The sequence below is a fragment of the Coregonus clupeaformis genome, unplaced genomic scaffold, assembly GCF_020615455.1.
Source record: "Coregonus clupeaformis isolate EN_2021a unplaced genomic scaffold, ASM2061545v1 scaf0485, whole genome shotgun sequence".
Taxonomy (NCBI): domain Eukaryota; kingdom Metazoa; phylum Chordata; class Actinopteri; order Salmoniformes; family Salmonidae; genus Coregonus; species Coregonus clupeaformis.
The window spans coordinates 265,551-282,551 of record NW_025533940.1 but is presented as its reverse complement, the minus strand read 5'-3'; the positions used below and the strand labels follow the sequence as shown (position 1 = coordinate 282,551).

At 45.9% G+C, this 17,001-nt stretch overlaps 1 protein-coding gene across 1 annotated transcript; it reads left to right on the top strand.

Annotated features, from left to right (window-relative positions):
* Positions 1 to 4,758: 4,758 nt before the first annotated feature.
* Positions 4,759 to 16,190, top strand: LOC121559929 (neuropeptide Y receptor type 2-like). The gene is made up of 2 exons (XM_041872958.2): positions 4,759 to 4,844; positions 14,571 to 16,190. Exon 2 carries the CDS (start codon positions 15,019 to 15,021, stop codon positions 16,108 to 16,110), a length of 1,092 nt encoding a protein of 363 aa, XP_041728892.1. The 5' UTR covers positions 4,759 to 4,844; positions 14,571 to 15,018; the 3' UTR covers positions 16,111 to 16,190.
* Positions 16,191 to 17,001: the final 811 nt, after the last annotated feature.

Sequence of the window (17,001 nt, the reverse complement as noted above, 5' to 3'; positions counted from 1 at the left end):
AGTCAGGTTCAGAGCGTAGTAGGATTAGATCGTAGTCTTATATTAACACTTTGCCTGTTTTGATGGCTCGGCGGAGGTCGTAGCGGGATTTCTTATAAACGACCGGATTTCGTGACCCGCTCCTTGAAAGTGGCAGCTCTGGCCTTTAGCTCGGTGCGGCTGTTGCCTGTAATCCATGGCTTCTGGTTGGGATACGTTACAGTTCCTACGGTCTCTGTGGGGAAGACATCGTCGATGCCTTCAGAAAGTATTCACACACCTCAACTTTTTCTTCATTTTGTTGTGTTACAAAGTGGGATTAAATTGTATTTAATTGTCTTTTTTCTTTCTTTTTTTATCTACACAAAATACCCTGTGATGTCAAAGTGGAAGAAAAAGTCTAACATTTGTAAAAAAAATTATATATATGAAAAAAAGCACTAATATATCTTCATTAGATAAGTAGTCAACCCACTCAGTCAATAAATGTAAGAATTACTTTTGGCAGCGGTTACAGCTGTGAGTCTTTCTGGGTAAGTCTCTAAGAGCTTTCCACTCCTGGATTGTGCATCATTTGCCCATTTATTATTTTCTAAATTCTTCAAGCTCTGTCACATTTGTTGTTGATCATTACTAGACAACCATTTTCAGGTCTTGCCATAGATTTTTAAGCAGATTTAAGCACCACAAAACTGTAACTCAGCCACTCAGGAAACATTCACTGTCTTCTTGGTAAGCAACTCCAGTGTAGATTTGGCCTTGTGTTTTAGGTTATTGTCCTGCTGAAAGGTGAATTAACCGACTGAACCAGGTTTTCCAATACCATTTTTCCTGTGCTTAGCTCCATTCCGTAAATTGTGGTGGACAGACAGTGGCTATGTGACCCAATCAATGGAAGCAATACTGCTGTTGTGTCAATCCCAGATAGAGACAGTACTCTCTGTACAGGACCAGCGGCCCAAAATGCACCCTACAGTCGTGGTCAAAGGTTTTGAGAATGACACAAGTATTGGTCTTCACAAAGTTCGCTGCTTCAGTGGTATGAGATATTTATGTCAGATGGTATACTGAAGTATAATTACAAACATTCCATAAGTGTCAAAGGCTTTTATTGACAATTACATTAAGTTTATGCAAAGAGTCAATATTTGCAGTGTTGACCCTTCTTTTTCAAGACCTCTGCAATCCGCCCTGGCATGCTGTCAATTAACTTCTGGGCCACATCCTGACTGATGGCAGCCCATTCTTGCATAATCAATGCTTGGAGTTTGTCCGAATTTGTGGGTTTTTGTTTGTCCACCCGTCTCTTGAGGATCGACCACAAGTTCTCAATGGGATTAAGGTCTGGGGAGTTTCCTGGCCATGGACCCAACATTTCAATGTTTTTTCCCAGAGCCACTTAGTTATCACTTTTGCCTTATGGCAAGGTGCTCCATCATGCTGGAAAAGGCATTGGTCGTCACCAAACTGTTCTTGGATGGTTGGGAGAAGTTGCTCTCGGAGGATGTGTTGGTACCATTCTTTATTCATGGCTGTGTTCTTAGGCAAAATTGTGAGTGAGCCCACTCCCTTGGCTGAGAAGCAACCCCACACATGAATGGTCTCAGGATGCTTTACTGTTGGCATGACACAGGACAGATGGCAGCGCTCACCTTGTCTTCTCCGGACAAGTCGGCGTCACCGTTGATCCTCTCCTGTTTGGGCTTCTTCCTTCGCTTTCTCCGCTATGCAATCCGGTTTCCGAGCTGGTCATGGGTGCACCTCAGCCGCGCTCAAGGTCCTAAACGATATTATAAACGCGATCGATAAAAGACAGTACTGTGCAGCCGTTTTCATCGACCTGGCCAAGGCTTTCGACTCTGTCAACCACCGCATTCTTATTGGCAGACTAAATAGCCTTGGTTTCTCTAATGACTGCCTCGCCTGGTTCACCAACTACTTCTCAGATAGAGTTCAATGTGTCAAATCGGAGGGCCTGTTGTCTGGACCTCTGGCCGTCTCTATGGGCGTGCCACAGGGTTCAATTCTCGGGCCGACTCTATTCTCTGTGTATATCAATGATGTCGCTCTTGCTGCTGGTGACGCTCGGATCCACCTCTATGCGGACGACACCATTTTGTATACATCTGGCCCTTCATTGGACACTGTGTTAACAAACCTCCAAACGAGCTTCAATTCCATACAACACTCCTTCCGTAGCCTCCAACTGCTCTTAAACACTAGTAAAACTAAATGCATGCTCTTCAACCGAACGCTGCTTGCAACCGCCCACCCGACTAGAATCACTACTCTCGGCGGGTCTGACCTAGAGTATGTGGACAACTACAAATACCTAGGTGTCTGGTTAGACTGTAAACTCTCCTTCCAGACTCACATTAAGCATCTCCAATCAAAAGTTAGATCTAGAATCGGCTTCCTATTTCGCAACAAAGCCTCCTTCACTCATGCTGCCAAACATGCCTCGTAAAACTGACTATCCTACTGATCCTTGACTTCGGCGATGTCATTTACAAAATAGCCTCCAACACCCTACTCAGCAAATTGGATGTAGTCTATCACAGTGCCATCCGTTTTGTCACCAAAGCCCCATATACTACCCACCATTGTGACCTGTACGCTCTTGTTGGCTGGCCCTCACTACATATTCGTCGCCAAACCCACTGGCTCCAGGTCATCTATAAATCACTGCTAGGCAAATCCCTGTCTTATCTTAGCTCACTGGTCACCATAGCAACACCCACCCGTAGTCTGCACTCCAGCAGGTATATCTCACTGGTCATCCCCAAAGCCAACACCTCCTTTGGCCGCCATTCCTTCCAGTTCTCTGCTGCCAATGACTGGAACGAACTGCAAAAATCTCTGAAATCAGTTGTCAGAGCACCTTACCGATCACTGTACCTGTACACAGCCCATCTGAAAATAGCCCGCCCAACTACCTCATCCCTATATTGTTATTTATTTTGCTCATTTGCACCCCAGTATCTCTATTTGCACATCATCTCTTGCACATCTATCATTCCAGTATTATACTAAATTGTAACTATTTTGCACTATGGCCTATTTATTGCCTTACCTCCATAACTTACTACATTTGCACCCACTGTATATATATTGTCTGTTGTATTTTATGACTTTATGTTTTGTTTACCCCATATGTAACTCTGTGTTGTTGTTTTTATCGCACTGCTTTGCTTTATCTTGGCCAGATCGCAGTTGTAAATGAGAACTTGTTCTCAACTGGCTTACCTGGTTAAATAAAGGTGAGATAAATAATAATAATTGCAATTCATCTGATTCCTCTTCATGACATTCTGGAGTATATGCAAATTGCCATAATCAAAACTGAGGCAGCAGACTTTGTGAAAATTAGTATTTGTGTCATTCTCAAAACTTTTGACCACGACTGTATTTCCTACATAGTGCACTGCTGTAGTTTTGACCAGAGCCCATAGAGGGAGTAGGGTGCTGTAGTTTTGACCAGAGCCCATAGAGGGAGTAGGGTGCTGTAGTTTTGACCAGAGCCCATAGAGGGAGTAGGGTGCTGTAGTTTTGACCAGAGCCCATAGAGGGAGTAGGGAGGCATTTGGGATGCAGTCTTTACACTAAAGGGATCTTAGTACATCTCAGGACACTGGATTCAGACATGTTTCACGTTGTAATGTAGACAGCAGTCCCAAATGGCACCCTATTCCAGACCCATTCTGAACAGGTGAAGGTGAGGTGGATAACACCAGCATCTGATGTTTACTGTTTCCCAAATGGCACCCTATTCCTTATGTAGTGCACTACTATTGACCCTATTCCCTATGTAGTGCACTACTATTGACCCTATTCCCTATGTAGTGCACTATTTTTGACCCTATTCCCTATGTAGTGCACTACTTTTGACCAGGATGATCTTCTGAGAGCTCACTATATCTTTATGATCTTGTTATATTACAATGTACTGGTCTAGTGACTAAGGGTCAAGATTCCCGAGCTAAAACAGACAATGACCTTCGGTGACACTAACAATTCCAGAAATGATCCTGTTTACACTTTACACAACAAGGTCCATGTTGTAGTAAATGACCAGCAAGGTAAATGACTCCACTAAGGGGCTATTGTGTGGGAAAACACTGTACCCATCTGTGTGCCATAACAATGTGGACCCAGAAACCTGAAGAAGAAGAGTGCCTGCTTGTTAGGTTGAATTATGCATCAACCACAGTAATGGAAAAACTGTTGACCACTTTGGTGATGAAAACACCAGCAAGGTGAACCTGAGGATGAGAGAGAGAGAACTACCATTGAAAGAAGCAGTGGGCATAATTTGATTTGGGTTCTTCTAATTTGACATGGGTTCTTGTTTAAAATCAACAGGAAAATAATGTATTATTGTTATATAGTCAGGGCAATCTATCTACTATATACGGGGTCTGCGTGTGTTCCGTGTGTGGCTCCAGCACTGTGCATGCTTCTATACAGTGGGGTGCGCTGGAATAGCAGAGCGAACATAACTGCTAGAGAGAGAGAAGAGAAGTGAAGAGAAGAGAAGAGAAGAGAGAGAGAGAAGTCCACAGGGGGGAGAGAGAGAGAGAGGGAGAGAGAGAGAGAGAGAGAGAGAGAGAGAGAGAGAGAGAGAGAGAGAGAGAGAGAGAGAGAGAGAGAGAGAGAGAGAGTGTGAGAGTGTAGTCCACAGGAGAGAGAGAGACAGAGAGAGAGAGAGAGAGACAGAGAGAGAGAGAGAGCAATATGTGCGCTTCACTTCACTCTGCTCCGCTCTCTGCTAAGGAGGAGCTTCAGGATTTTCACTTGTTCCGTACAACATTTCATTTGAAGACCCGTTTACCAAGGAGCTATAGCCAACCACTAAGGGGGTAAGGGTGAGTATTTGAATGGGTGGATAGGTTACTGAAGATTCACCTGTACATTTAATATGGAACTGATTTGGAGCATGCATTGACATTATTAAAAATGACTTGATTGTCCGGTTCATAATGTGATGATCAAAGTGTGACGGTATATATCATGGGTAATATTTTAATGTGATGATCGAAGTGTGACGGTATATATCATGGGTAATATTTTAATGTGATGATCGAAGTGTGACGGTATATATCATGGGTAATATTTTAATGTGATGATCGAAGTGTGACGGTATATATCATGGGTAATATTTTAATGTGATGATCGAAGTGTGACGGTATATATCATGGGTAATATTTTAATGTGATGATCGAAGTGTGACGGTATATATCATGGGTAATATTTTAATGTGATGATCGAAGTGTGACGGTATATATCATGGGTAATATTTTAATGTGATGATCGAAGTGTGACGGTATATATCATGGGTAATATTTTAATGTGATGATCGAAGTGCGACGGTATATATCATGGGTAATATTTTAATGTGATGATCGAAGTGTGACGGTATATATCACGGGTCATATTTTAATGTGATGATCGAAGTGCGACGGTATATATCACGGGTCATATTTTATGGATCAAAAATTCCATCTGTAGCTTAACACACACACTTTGATCATCTCCTATTTCAGTGATACAGCGTGATGGATTCTGATTAAATGCATTAGCACTGCCTTTGGTAAATATAGGCTACTGAGACATAATCAAATAACATCCATATAGCCTAAACCCAACACACAGTAAGCGTCGTCATTAGATTTTGAATAGGGATTTACGATGGTGAGTTTACTTTAGTGTCGTATATAAATCATGAGATTTATATATCAATAGTAAAAGTCTACAGCATACAATGCAGTAGTTGTTTTTTGTGTGGGTTCATGGCAGGTTACAGCTTACTGGAGTCAAATGCCTGCTCTTTACAAAGCCCTGGAGACAATCACTAAGCACCTAGTACTTCTGATAAACAGCACCTGTTTTCTATCCTTCTGTCTGTCTGTCTGTCTGTCTGTCTGTCTGTCTGTCTGTCTGTCTGTCTGTCTGTCTGTCTGTCTGTCTGTCTGTCTGTCTGTCTGTCTGTCTGTCTGTCTGTCTGTCTGTCTGTCTGTCTGTCTGTCTGTCTGTCTGTCTGTCTGTCTGTCTGTCTGTCTGTCTGTCTGTCTGCTATCACCATATGTCTGCTGACAGCGACACATTGACACAGAGTGATTAGAGCTGAGAACGAAGGAAGGTTGTTTTATAACGCTAAGTGTAGGAAGGCAGTTGTTATAGTCCCAATCTCAGTACAGCCTGATAATAAACACAAACCCACGAACCCAGATAGATGTATTCATCGACAAGCCTTATTTATGTGACCCAGACACATGCAGTATGCTTCTGCTTTCATAGTTCAGTCTGAATTCCTTCTGGCCTTCCATTTGTATCTGTGTTAGGATGAGGTGCTGGGAGGGTTGGAGATGGGGCTAGGAGGGATGAGGTGCTGGGAGGGTTGGAGATGGGGCTAGGAGGGATGAGGTGCTGGGAGGGTTGGAGATGGGGCTAGGAGGGATGAGGTGCTGGGAGGGTTGGAGATGGGGCTAGGAGGGATGAGGTGCTGGGAGGGTTGGAGATGGGGCTAGGAGGGATGAGGTGCTGGGAGGGTTGGAGATGGGGCTAGGAGGGATGAGGTGCTGGGAGGGTTGGAGATGGGGCTAGGAGGGATGAGGTGCTGGGAGGGTTGGAGATGGGGCTAGGAGGGATGAGGTGCAGGGAGGGTTGGAGATGGGGCTAGGAGGGATGAGGTGCTGGGAGGGTTGGAGGCTGAGAGGGATGAGGTGCTGGGAGGGTTGGAGATGGGGCTAGGAGGGATGAGGTGCTGGGAGGGTTGGAGATGGGGCTAGGAGGGATGAGGTGCTGGGAGGGTTGGAGATGGGGCTAGGAGGGATGAGGTGCAGGGAGGGTTGGAGATGGGGCTAGGAGGGATGAGGTGCAGGGAGGGTTGGAGATGGGGCTAGGAGGGATGAGGTGCAGGGAGGGTTGGAGATGGGGCTAGGAGGGATGAGGTGCTGGGAGGGTTGGAGATGGGGCTAGGAGGGATGAGGTGCTGGGAGGGTTTGAGATGGGGCTAGGAGGCGATGAGGTGCTGGGAGGGTTGGAGATGGGGCTAGGAGGGATGAGGTGCTGGGAGGGTTGGAGATGGGGCTAGGAGGGATGAGGTGCTGGGAGGGTTGGAGATGGGGCTAGGAGGGATGAGGTGCTGGGAGGGTTGGAGGCTGAGAGGGATGAGGTGCTGGGAGGGCAGATAAGTTAGCTCACACCTACAGATAATATATAATCTCACCCCTACATATAATAGATATGGTATTATCAGATAATAGATCATATCAATTAACAGATCATATCAGATAACAGATCATATCAGATAACAGATCATATCAGATAACAGATCATATCAGATAATAGATCATATCAGATAACAGATCACATCAGATAATAGATCATATCAGATAACAGATCATATCAGATAATAGATCATATCAGATAACAGATCATATCAGATAATAGATCATATCAGATAACAGATCATATCAGATAATAGATCATATCTAAAGTAGTGCACTGTATGCGGAATAGGGTACCATTTGGGACTCAACCTTCCTGGATTGTTTTTGAGCCAGTAATGATTCTGTTTTTCCTCAAGCTCACGGTCCAAGAACACCCTCAAATTTGCACAAAATGTAAAGTGTACATTTTCATTTGACATCATCACCTATTGCGCAAGCTAGCTGGCAGGAGGAGGGTGAGTGCACTATCCTGACAGTCTGAATCCTGTATGATCCAGAGCAGCATGCGTGTGGTGTGCACTGAATTTAAATTAATAGATGCTATTTAGCGACCATCTACAGAGTTTTTCTTGTGCAAATAATCAAGGTGCTTTCTTCACACTGTGTTTGTGCGTTCCAAATGGCACCCTATCCCCTATATAGTGCATCGATTTTGACCAGAGACCGTATTTAGGGGATAAGGTGCAATTGGGATACAACCTGGGTTCGGCTTAAAGTTACTTTGAAGTGCACAACTGTTTTAGATTGGAAATGTAATCCCAGCCCCCGTCCCTAGTTAAATAAAAGTTCAATAAAAAATACAATAATTAACTCCTCTCCTGGCTAATTTAGTGCTGATCAAGGGGAGGTGTGAAAGTTCTAAAATAGCACCCTACTTGGGCTTGAAAGTAGTGCACTATATAGGGATTAGGGTGTCATTTGGGCTTTCAAAATATCAGTAACTTTCCTAGAATTCCCAGGTTTTCCAGAAATGGGAGTATTCTGGATTTCATGCTTACTCCCTTCTGATTCCGGGGAATCAAGAATCTTCCAAACTAACCAAGATTTCTGGACCTGGGAATTTTGGGAAAGTTACCGGAGGAATTTTGCAGCCCTAGTGTCATTTCAGTGTCCTGGTTTTGTGGTGGAGACACAGGACACAGAAACAGTAAACAGTGTCCTGGTTTTGTGGTGGAGGCACAGGACACAGAAACAATAACAGTGTCCTGGTTTTGTGGTGGAGGCACAGGACACAGAAACAGTAAACAGTGTCCTGGTTTTGTGGTGGAGGCACAGGACACAGAAACAGTAAACAGTGTCCTGGTTTTGTGGTGGAGGCACAGGACACAGAAACAGTAAACAGTGTCCTGGTTTTGTGGTGGAGGCACAGGACACAGAAACAGTAAACAGTGTCCTGGTTTTGTGGTGGAGGCACAGGACACAGAAACAATAACAGTGTCCTCCATGCAGCTGTAAAAAAAGTATTTAGTCAGCCACCAATTGTGCAAGTTCTCCCACTTAAAAAGATGAGAGAGGCCTGTAATTTTCATCATAGGTACACGTCAACTATGACAGACAAAATGAGATTTTTTTTTCCTGAAAATCACATTGTAGGATTTTTTATGAATTTATTTGCAAATTATGGTGGAAAATAAGTATTTGGTCAATAACAAAAGTTTCTCAATACTTTGTTATATACCCTTTGTTGGCAATGACACAGGTCAAACGTTTTCTGTAAGTCTTCACAAGGTTTTCACACACTGTTGCTGGTATTTTGGTCCATTCCTCCATGCAGATCTCCTCTAGAGCAGTGATGTTTTGGGGCTGTCACTGGGCAACACGGACTTTCAACTCCCTCCTCATGCTGAAAGACCCAGCCACGTTTCATCTTCAATGCCCTTGCTGATGGAAGGAGGTTTTCACTCAAAATCTCACGATACATGGCCCCATTCATTCTTTCCTTTACACGGACCAGTCGTCCTGGTCCCTTTGCAGAAAAACAGCCCCAAAGCATGATGTTTCCACCCCCATGCTTCACAGTAGGTATGGTGTTCTTTGGATGCAACTCAGCATTCTTTGTCCTCCAAACACGACGAGTTGAGTTTTTACCAAAAAGTTCTATTTTGGTTTCATCTGACCATATGACATTATCCCAATCCTCTTCTGGATCATCCAAATGCACTCTAGCAAACTTCAGACGGGCCTGGACATGTACTGGCTTAAGCAGGGGGACACGTCTGGCACTGCAGGATTTCAGTCCCTGGCGGCGTAGTGTGTTACTGATGGTAGGCTTTGTTACTTTGGTCCCAGCTCTCTGCAGGTCATTCACTAGGTCCCCCCGTGTGGTTCTGGGATTTTTGCTCACCGTTCTTGTGATCATTTTGACCCCACGGGGTGAGATCTTGCCCCGTGGAGCCCCAGATCGAGGGAGATTATCAGTGGTCTTGTATGTCTTCCATTTCCTAATAATTGCTCCCACAGTTGATTTCTTCAAACCAAGCTGCTTACCTATTGCAGATTCAGTCTTCCCAGCCTGGTGCAGGTCTACAATTTTGTTTCTGGTGTCCTTTGACAGCTCTTTGGTCTTGGCCATAGTGGAGTTTGGAGTGTGACTGTTTGAGGTTGTGGACAGGTGTCTTTTATACTGATAACAAGTTCAAACAGGTGCCATTAATACAGGTAACGAGTGGAGGACAGAGGAGCCTCTTAAAGAAGAAGTTACAGGTCTGTGAGAGCCAGAAATCTTGCTTGTTTGTAGGTGACCAAATACTTATTTTCCACCATCATTTGCAAATAAATTCATTAAAAATCCTACAATGTGATTTTCTGGATTTTTTTTCTCAATTTGTCTGTCATAGTTGACGTGTACCTATGATGAAAATTACAGGCCTCTCTCATCTTTTTAAGTGGGAGAACTTGCACAATTGGTGGCTGACTAAATACTTTTCCCCCACTGTATCTCTCTCCTCTAGCCCTCTTCTATAAACACACAGTAAGGAAGGATAGAAGAGATGCCTACTGATCATGAATTATATAGACTTCCACAAATTACAACCTAGAAACAACAGCACAATATTGGAGAGAGAGAGAGAGAGAGAGAGAGAGAGAGAGAGAGAGAGAGAGAGAGAGAGAGGTTGTATATCAGGGTATATATTGAGAAGCCAGGGTTATCTAGGAACCTCCCTAAGTTATCTGTATCCTCCTCCAGGGTTATCTAGGAACCTCCCTAAGTTATCTGTATCCTCCTCCAGGGTTATCTAGGAACCCCCCTAAGTTATCTGTATCCTCCTCCAGGGTTATCTAGGAACCCCCCTAAGTTATCTGTATCCTCCTCCAGGGTTATCTAGGAACCCCCCTAAATTATCTGTATCCTCCTCCAGGGTTATCTAGGAACCCCCCTAAGTTATCTGTATCCTCCTCCAGGGTTATCTAGGAACCCCCCTAAGTTATCTGTATCCTCCTCCAGGGTTATCTAGGAACCCCCCTAAGTTATCTATATCCTCCTCCAGGGTTATCTAGGAACCTCCCTAAGTTATATGTATCCTCCTCCAGGGTTATCTAGGAACCTCCCTAAGTTATCTGTATCCTCCTCCAGGGTTATCTAGGAACCTCCCTAAGTTATCTGTATCCTCCTCCAGGGTTATCTAGGAACCTCCCTAAGTTATCTGTATCCTCCTCCAGGGTTATCTAGGAACCTCCCTAAGTTATCTGTAGCCTCCTCCAGGGTTATCTAGGAACCCCCCTAAGTTATCTGCATCCTCCTCCAGGGTTATCTAGGAACCCCCCTAAGTTATCTGTATCCTCCTCCAGGGTTATCTAGGAACCTCCCTAAGTTATCTGTATCCTCCTCCAGGGTTATCTAGGAACCTCCCTAAGTTATCTGTATCCTCCTCCAGGGTTATCTAGGAACCTCCCTAAGTTATCTGTATCCTCCTCCAGGGTTATCTAGGAACCCTCCCTAAGTTATCTGTATCCTCCTCCAGGGTTATCTAGGAACCCCCCTAATTATCTGTATCCTCCTCCAGGGTTATCTAGGAACCTCCCTAAGTTATCTGTATCCTCCTCCAGGGTTATCTAGGAACCCCCTAAATTATCTGTGTCCTCCTCCAGGGTTATCTAGGAACCTCCCTAAGTTATCTGTATCCTCCTCCAGGGTTATCTAGGAACCCCCTAAGTTATCTGTATCCTCCTCCGTGGTTATCTAGGAACCTCCCTAAGTTATCTGTATCCTCCTCCAGGGTTATCTAGGAACCTCCCTAAGTTATCTGTATCCTCCTCCAGGGTTATCTAGGAACCCCCCTAAGTTATCTGTATCCTCCTCCAGGGTTATCTAGGAACCCCCCTAAGTTATCTGTATCCTCCTCCAGGGTTATCTAGGAACCCCCTTAAGTTATCTGTATCCTCCTCCAGGGTTATCTAGGAACCCCCCTAAGTTATCTGTATCCTCCTCCAGGGTTATCTAGGAACCCCCCTAAGTTATCTGTATCCTCCTCCAGGGTTATCTAGGAACCTCCCTAAGTTATCTGTATCCTCCTCCAGGGTTATCTAGGAACCTCCCTAAGTTATCTGTAGCCTCCTCCAGGGTTATCTAGGAACCCCCCTAAGTTATCTGTATCCTCCTCCAGGGTTATCTAGGAACCTCCCTAAGTTATCTGTATCCTCCTCCAGGGTTATCTAGGAACCTCCCTAAGTTATCTGTATCCTCCTCCAGGGTTATCTAGGAACCCCCCTAAGTTATCTGTATCCTCCTACAGGGTTATCTAGGAACCTCCCTAAGTTATCTGTATCCTCCTCCAGTGTTATCTAGGAACCCCCCTAAGTTATCTGTATCCTCCTCCAGGGTTATCTAGGAACCTCCCTAAGTTATCTGTAGCCTCCTCCAGGGTTATCTAGGAACCCCCCTAAGTTATCTGTATCCTCCTCCAGGGTTATCTAGGAACCCCCCTAAGTTATCTGTATCCTCCTCCAGGGTTATCTAGGAACCTCCCTAAGTTATCTGTATCCTCCTCCAGGGTTATCTAGGAACCCCCTAAGTTATCTGTATCCTCCTCCAGGGTTATCTAGGAACCTCGCTAAGTTATCTGTATCCTCCTCCAGGGTTATCTAGGAACCCCCCTAAGTTATCTGTATCCTCCTCCAGGGTTATCTAGGAACCCCCTTAAGTTATCTGTATCCTCCTCCAGGGTTATCTAGGAACCCCCCTAAATTATCTGTATCCTCCTACAGGGTATCTAGGAACCTCCCTAAGTTATCTGTATCCTCCTCCAGGGTTATCTAGGAACCTCCCTAAGTTATCTGTATCCTCCTCCGGGGTTATCTAGGAACCTCCCTAAGTTATCTGTATCCTCCTCCAGGGTTATCTAGGAACCTCCCTAAGTTATCTGTATCCTCCTCCAGGGTTATCTAGGAACCCCCCTAAGTTATCTGTATCCTCCTCCGGGTTATCTAGGAACCCCCCTAAGTTATCTGTATCCTCCTCCAGGGTTATCTAGGAACCCCCTAAGTTATCTGTATCCTCCTCCGGGTTATCTAGGAACCCCCCTAAGTTATCTGTATCCTCCTCCAGGGTTATCTAGGAACCTCCCTAAGTTATCTGTATCCTCCTCCAGGGTTATCTAGGAACCTCCCTAAGTTATCTGTATCCTCCTCCAGGGTTATCTAGGAACCTCCCTAAGTTATCTGTATCCTCCTCCAGGGTTATCTAGGAACCCCCCTAAGTTATCTGTATCCTCCTCCAGGGTTATCTAGGAACCCCCTAAGTTATCTGTATCCTCCTCCAGGGTTATCTAGGAACCCCCCTAAGTTATCTGTATCCTCCTCCAGGGTTATCTAGGAACCCCCCTAAGTTATCTGTATCCTCCTCCAGGGTTATCTAGGAACCCCCCTAAGTTATCTGTATCCTCCTCCAGGGTTATCTAGGAACCTCCCTAAGTTATCTGTATCCTCCTCCAGGGTTATCTAGGAACCCCCCTAAGTTATCTGTATCCTCCTCCAGGGTTATCTAGGAACCTCCCTAAGTTATCTGTATCCTCCTCCAGGGTTATCTAGGAACCTCCCTAAGTTATCTGTATCCTCCTCCAGGGTTATCTAGGAACCTCCCTAAGTTATCTGTATCCTCCTCCAGGGTTATCTAGGAACCCCCCTAAGTTATCTGTATCCTCCTCCAGGGTTATCTAGGAACCCCCTAAGTTATCTGTATCCTCCTCCAGGGTTATCTAGGAACCCCCTAAGTTATCTGTATCCTCCTCCAGGGTTATCTAGGAACCCCCCTAAGTTATCTGTATCCTCCTCCAGGGTTATCTAGGAACCTCCCTAAGTTATCTGTATCCTCCTCCAGGGTTATCTAGGAACCTCCCTAAGTTATCTGTATCCTCCTCCAGGGTTATCTAGGAACCTCCCTAAGTTATCTGTATCCTCCTCCAGGGTTATCTAGGAACCTCCCTAAGTTATCTTTATCCTCCTCCAGGGTTATCTAGGAACCCCCCTAAGTTATCTGTATCCTCCTCCAGGGTTATCTAGGAACCCCCCTAAGTTATCTGTATCCTCCTCCAGGGTTATCTAGGAACCCCCTAAGTTATCTGTATCCTCCTCCAGGGTTATCTAGGAACCCCCTAAGTTATCTGTATCCTCCTCCAGGGTTATCTAGGAACCCCCTAAGTTATCTGTATCCTCCTCCAGGGTTATCTAGGAACCCCCTAAGTTATCTGTATCCTCCTCCAGGGTTATCTAGGAACCCCCTAAGTTATCTGTATCCTCCTCCAGGGTTATCTAGGAACCCCCCTAAGTTATCTGTATCCTCCTCCAGGGTTATCTAGGAACCCCCCTAAGTTATCTGTATCCTCCTCCAGGGTTATCTAGGAACCTCCCTAAGTTATCTGTATCCTCCTCCAGGGTTATCTAGGAACCTCCCTAAGTTATCTGTATCCTCCTCCAGGGTTATCTAGGAACCCCCCTAAGTTATCTGTATCCTCCTCCAGGGTTATCTAGGAACCTCCCTAAGTTATCTGTATCCTCCTCCAGGGTTATCTAGGAACCCCCCTAAGTTATCTGTATCCTCCTCCAGGGTTATCTAGGAACCCCCCTAAGTTATCTGTATCCTCCTCCAGGGTTATCTAGGAACCTCCCTAAGTTATCTGTATCCTCCTCCAGGGTTATCTAGGAACCTCCCTAAGTTATCTGTATCCTCCTCCAGGGTTATCTAGGAACCCCCCTAAGTTATCTGTATCCTCCTCCAGGGTTATCTAGGAACCTCCCTAAGTTATCTGTATCCTCCTCCAGACTCAGAGAGCTAACAACCCATATTAGGCTCTTGTTTTACCCTGACCCCTGACCTCTGCGTTATCACTGAGAATGTTCCATCTGTTGTTTCTCCCACTGCAGGTATCTGGACTTCCCAGCTGACTGACCAGACCAGACAGTGTTGTCTTCCCTACCAGTAGACTGACCAGACCAGACAGTGTTGTCTTCCCTACCAGCTGACTGACCAGACCAGACAGTGTTGTCTTCCCTACCAGTAGACTGACCAGACCAGACAGTGTTGTCTTCCCTACCAGTAGACTGACCAGACCAGACAGTGTTGTCTTCCCTACCAGTAGACTGACCAGACCAGACAGTGCTCCCAGTGTATCTGGACTGGACCAGGGACTATTTGGCCTCAGTGACTGGACTCTGCAGTGTTACAATCAGTATTGGACTATATAGACTGTATTTGGACTGACTGACCAGCTCCAGTGATCCTCCCTCCCTCCCAGCAGACAACACGAGCCCCCTGGACCCCCCAGACCCCTCCAACAGCACGGCCGACCTAGCACCAGGCCTGCCAGTCCACATGGACACCAACTCCACCCACTGGCAGCAAGGCATCCTGGGGAACGACAGTCTCAACCTCCACTTCGACCGGCCGGGGTTCCACTCTGACATCACCAAGCATGTAGGAGTCCAGGCTGCTCTGATCACAGCGTACAGTCTGATCATCCTACTGGGCCTGGTAGGCAACGCCCTAGTCATCTACATGATCATCCACTTCCGGAACATGAGGACAGTCACCAACTTCTTCATAGCTAACCTGGCCCTGGCCGACCTGTTGGTGGATACGTTGTGTTTACCGTTCACACTGGTTTATACATTGCTCGACGAGTGGAAGTTTGGCGCGGTGCTGTGTCACATGGTCCCGTTCGCCCAGGCGCTGAGCGTGCATGTATCGATCCTGACGCTGACCGTCATCGCTCTGGAGCGCTACAGGTGTATCGTGTTTCACCTGGGCCAGCGCCTCACCTGGCGAAGCAGCCTGTTCATCATGGCTCTCACCTGGACGCTGTCCGCCATGCTGGCCGGCCCGCTCGCCATCTTCAGAGAGTACCGTCAGGAGGAGATCCCGTCCATCAACCTGAGCATCTCAGTCTGCTATGAGAAGTGGCCCCACGGCAGCAGCAGAGATGGAGTCATCTACAGCCTGTCTATGTTACTGCTGCAGTACGTGCTGCCACTATCCATCATCAGTTACGCCTACATCTGCATCTGGGTGAAGCTGAAGAACCACGTGAGTCCAGCGAGCCGCATCAACTCCGTCCAGCGCAGGAAGAAGACCACCAAGATGCTGGTTATGGTGGTCGTAGTCTTCGCCACATGCTGGCTGCCCTTCCACGTGTTTCAACTAGCCAGCGACCTAGACCTGGTGCTCAGCTTAAGACAATACAAGCTCATCTATACTCTCTTCCACATCATAGCCATGTGCTCCACCTTCGCCAACCCGCTCCTGTACGGCTGGATGAATAAGAACTACAGGAATGGGTTCCTCATGGTGTTCAGGTGTGAGGATAAACCAGACAGTATTCACCCTGAGGGATCCTTCAGGACCCGGTCCCTACGGAGGATGTCTCTGAACGGGAGGAACGGCGGACACCCTCCTACTGCCGTCTGATTGATTGCCTGAACTGCCATCTGATTGAGGCTGCTGTATGGAGTGATATTAGTACTAATAGAAAGGGAATCTGAGGCTGCTGTAAAAAATTTAATTAAAAAAATAAAAACATTGTCCGAGCCAAAATGGCCCATAGGGCAGGAGTTGATCTCCTGTTTCTGTAGAGTGAACCAGAACGGCCCATAAGTCGCTTTGGATAAAAGCGTCTGATATTATAATATATTGATATATAAGTACACCCCCTGGACAGAAAAATATACTGCTGTATGGAGTGATATTAGTGACAACAGAAAGGAAATCTGAATCGCTAGACTTATTATTATTAAAGCAGAACATCAATGATGATGACTAGGACCAGGAGTTTTTCCTGACCTCCCAACCGACCTGAGCAAGAAAAACTCTGGACCCTATAGTTACCAGACCGTATGGTATGACTAGGATAAACTCTGGACCGAGTGGCGCAGTGGTCTAAGGCACTGCATTGCAGTGCTAGCTGTGCCACTAGAGATCCTGGTTCGAATCCAGGCTCTGTCGTAGCCGGCCGCGACCGGGAGACCCATGGGGCGGTGCACAGTTGTCCAGGGTAGGGGAGGAAATGGCCGGCAGGGATGTAGCTCAGTTGGTAGAGCATGGCGTTTGCAACGCCAGGGTTGTGGGTTCGATTCCCACGGGGGCCAGTATGAATAAAAATAATAATGTATGCACTCACTAACTGTAAGTCGCTCTGGATAAGAGCGTCTGCTAAATGACTAAAATGTAAATGTATGACTAGGATAAACCATGGACCCTGTAGTTACAGTGGGGGAAAAAGTATTTAGTCAGCCACCAATTGTGCAAGTTCTCCCACTTAAAAAGATGAGAGAGGCCTGTAATTTTCATCATAGGTACACG

Bases quoted from the DNA above. Each gene is read 5' to 3' on its own strand.
- LOC121559929 (XM_041872958.2), top strand. From the start codon at position 15,019: ATGGACACCAACTCCACCCACTGGCAGCAAGGCATCCTGGGGAACGAC.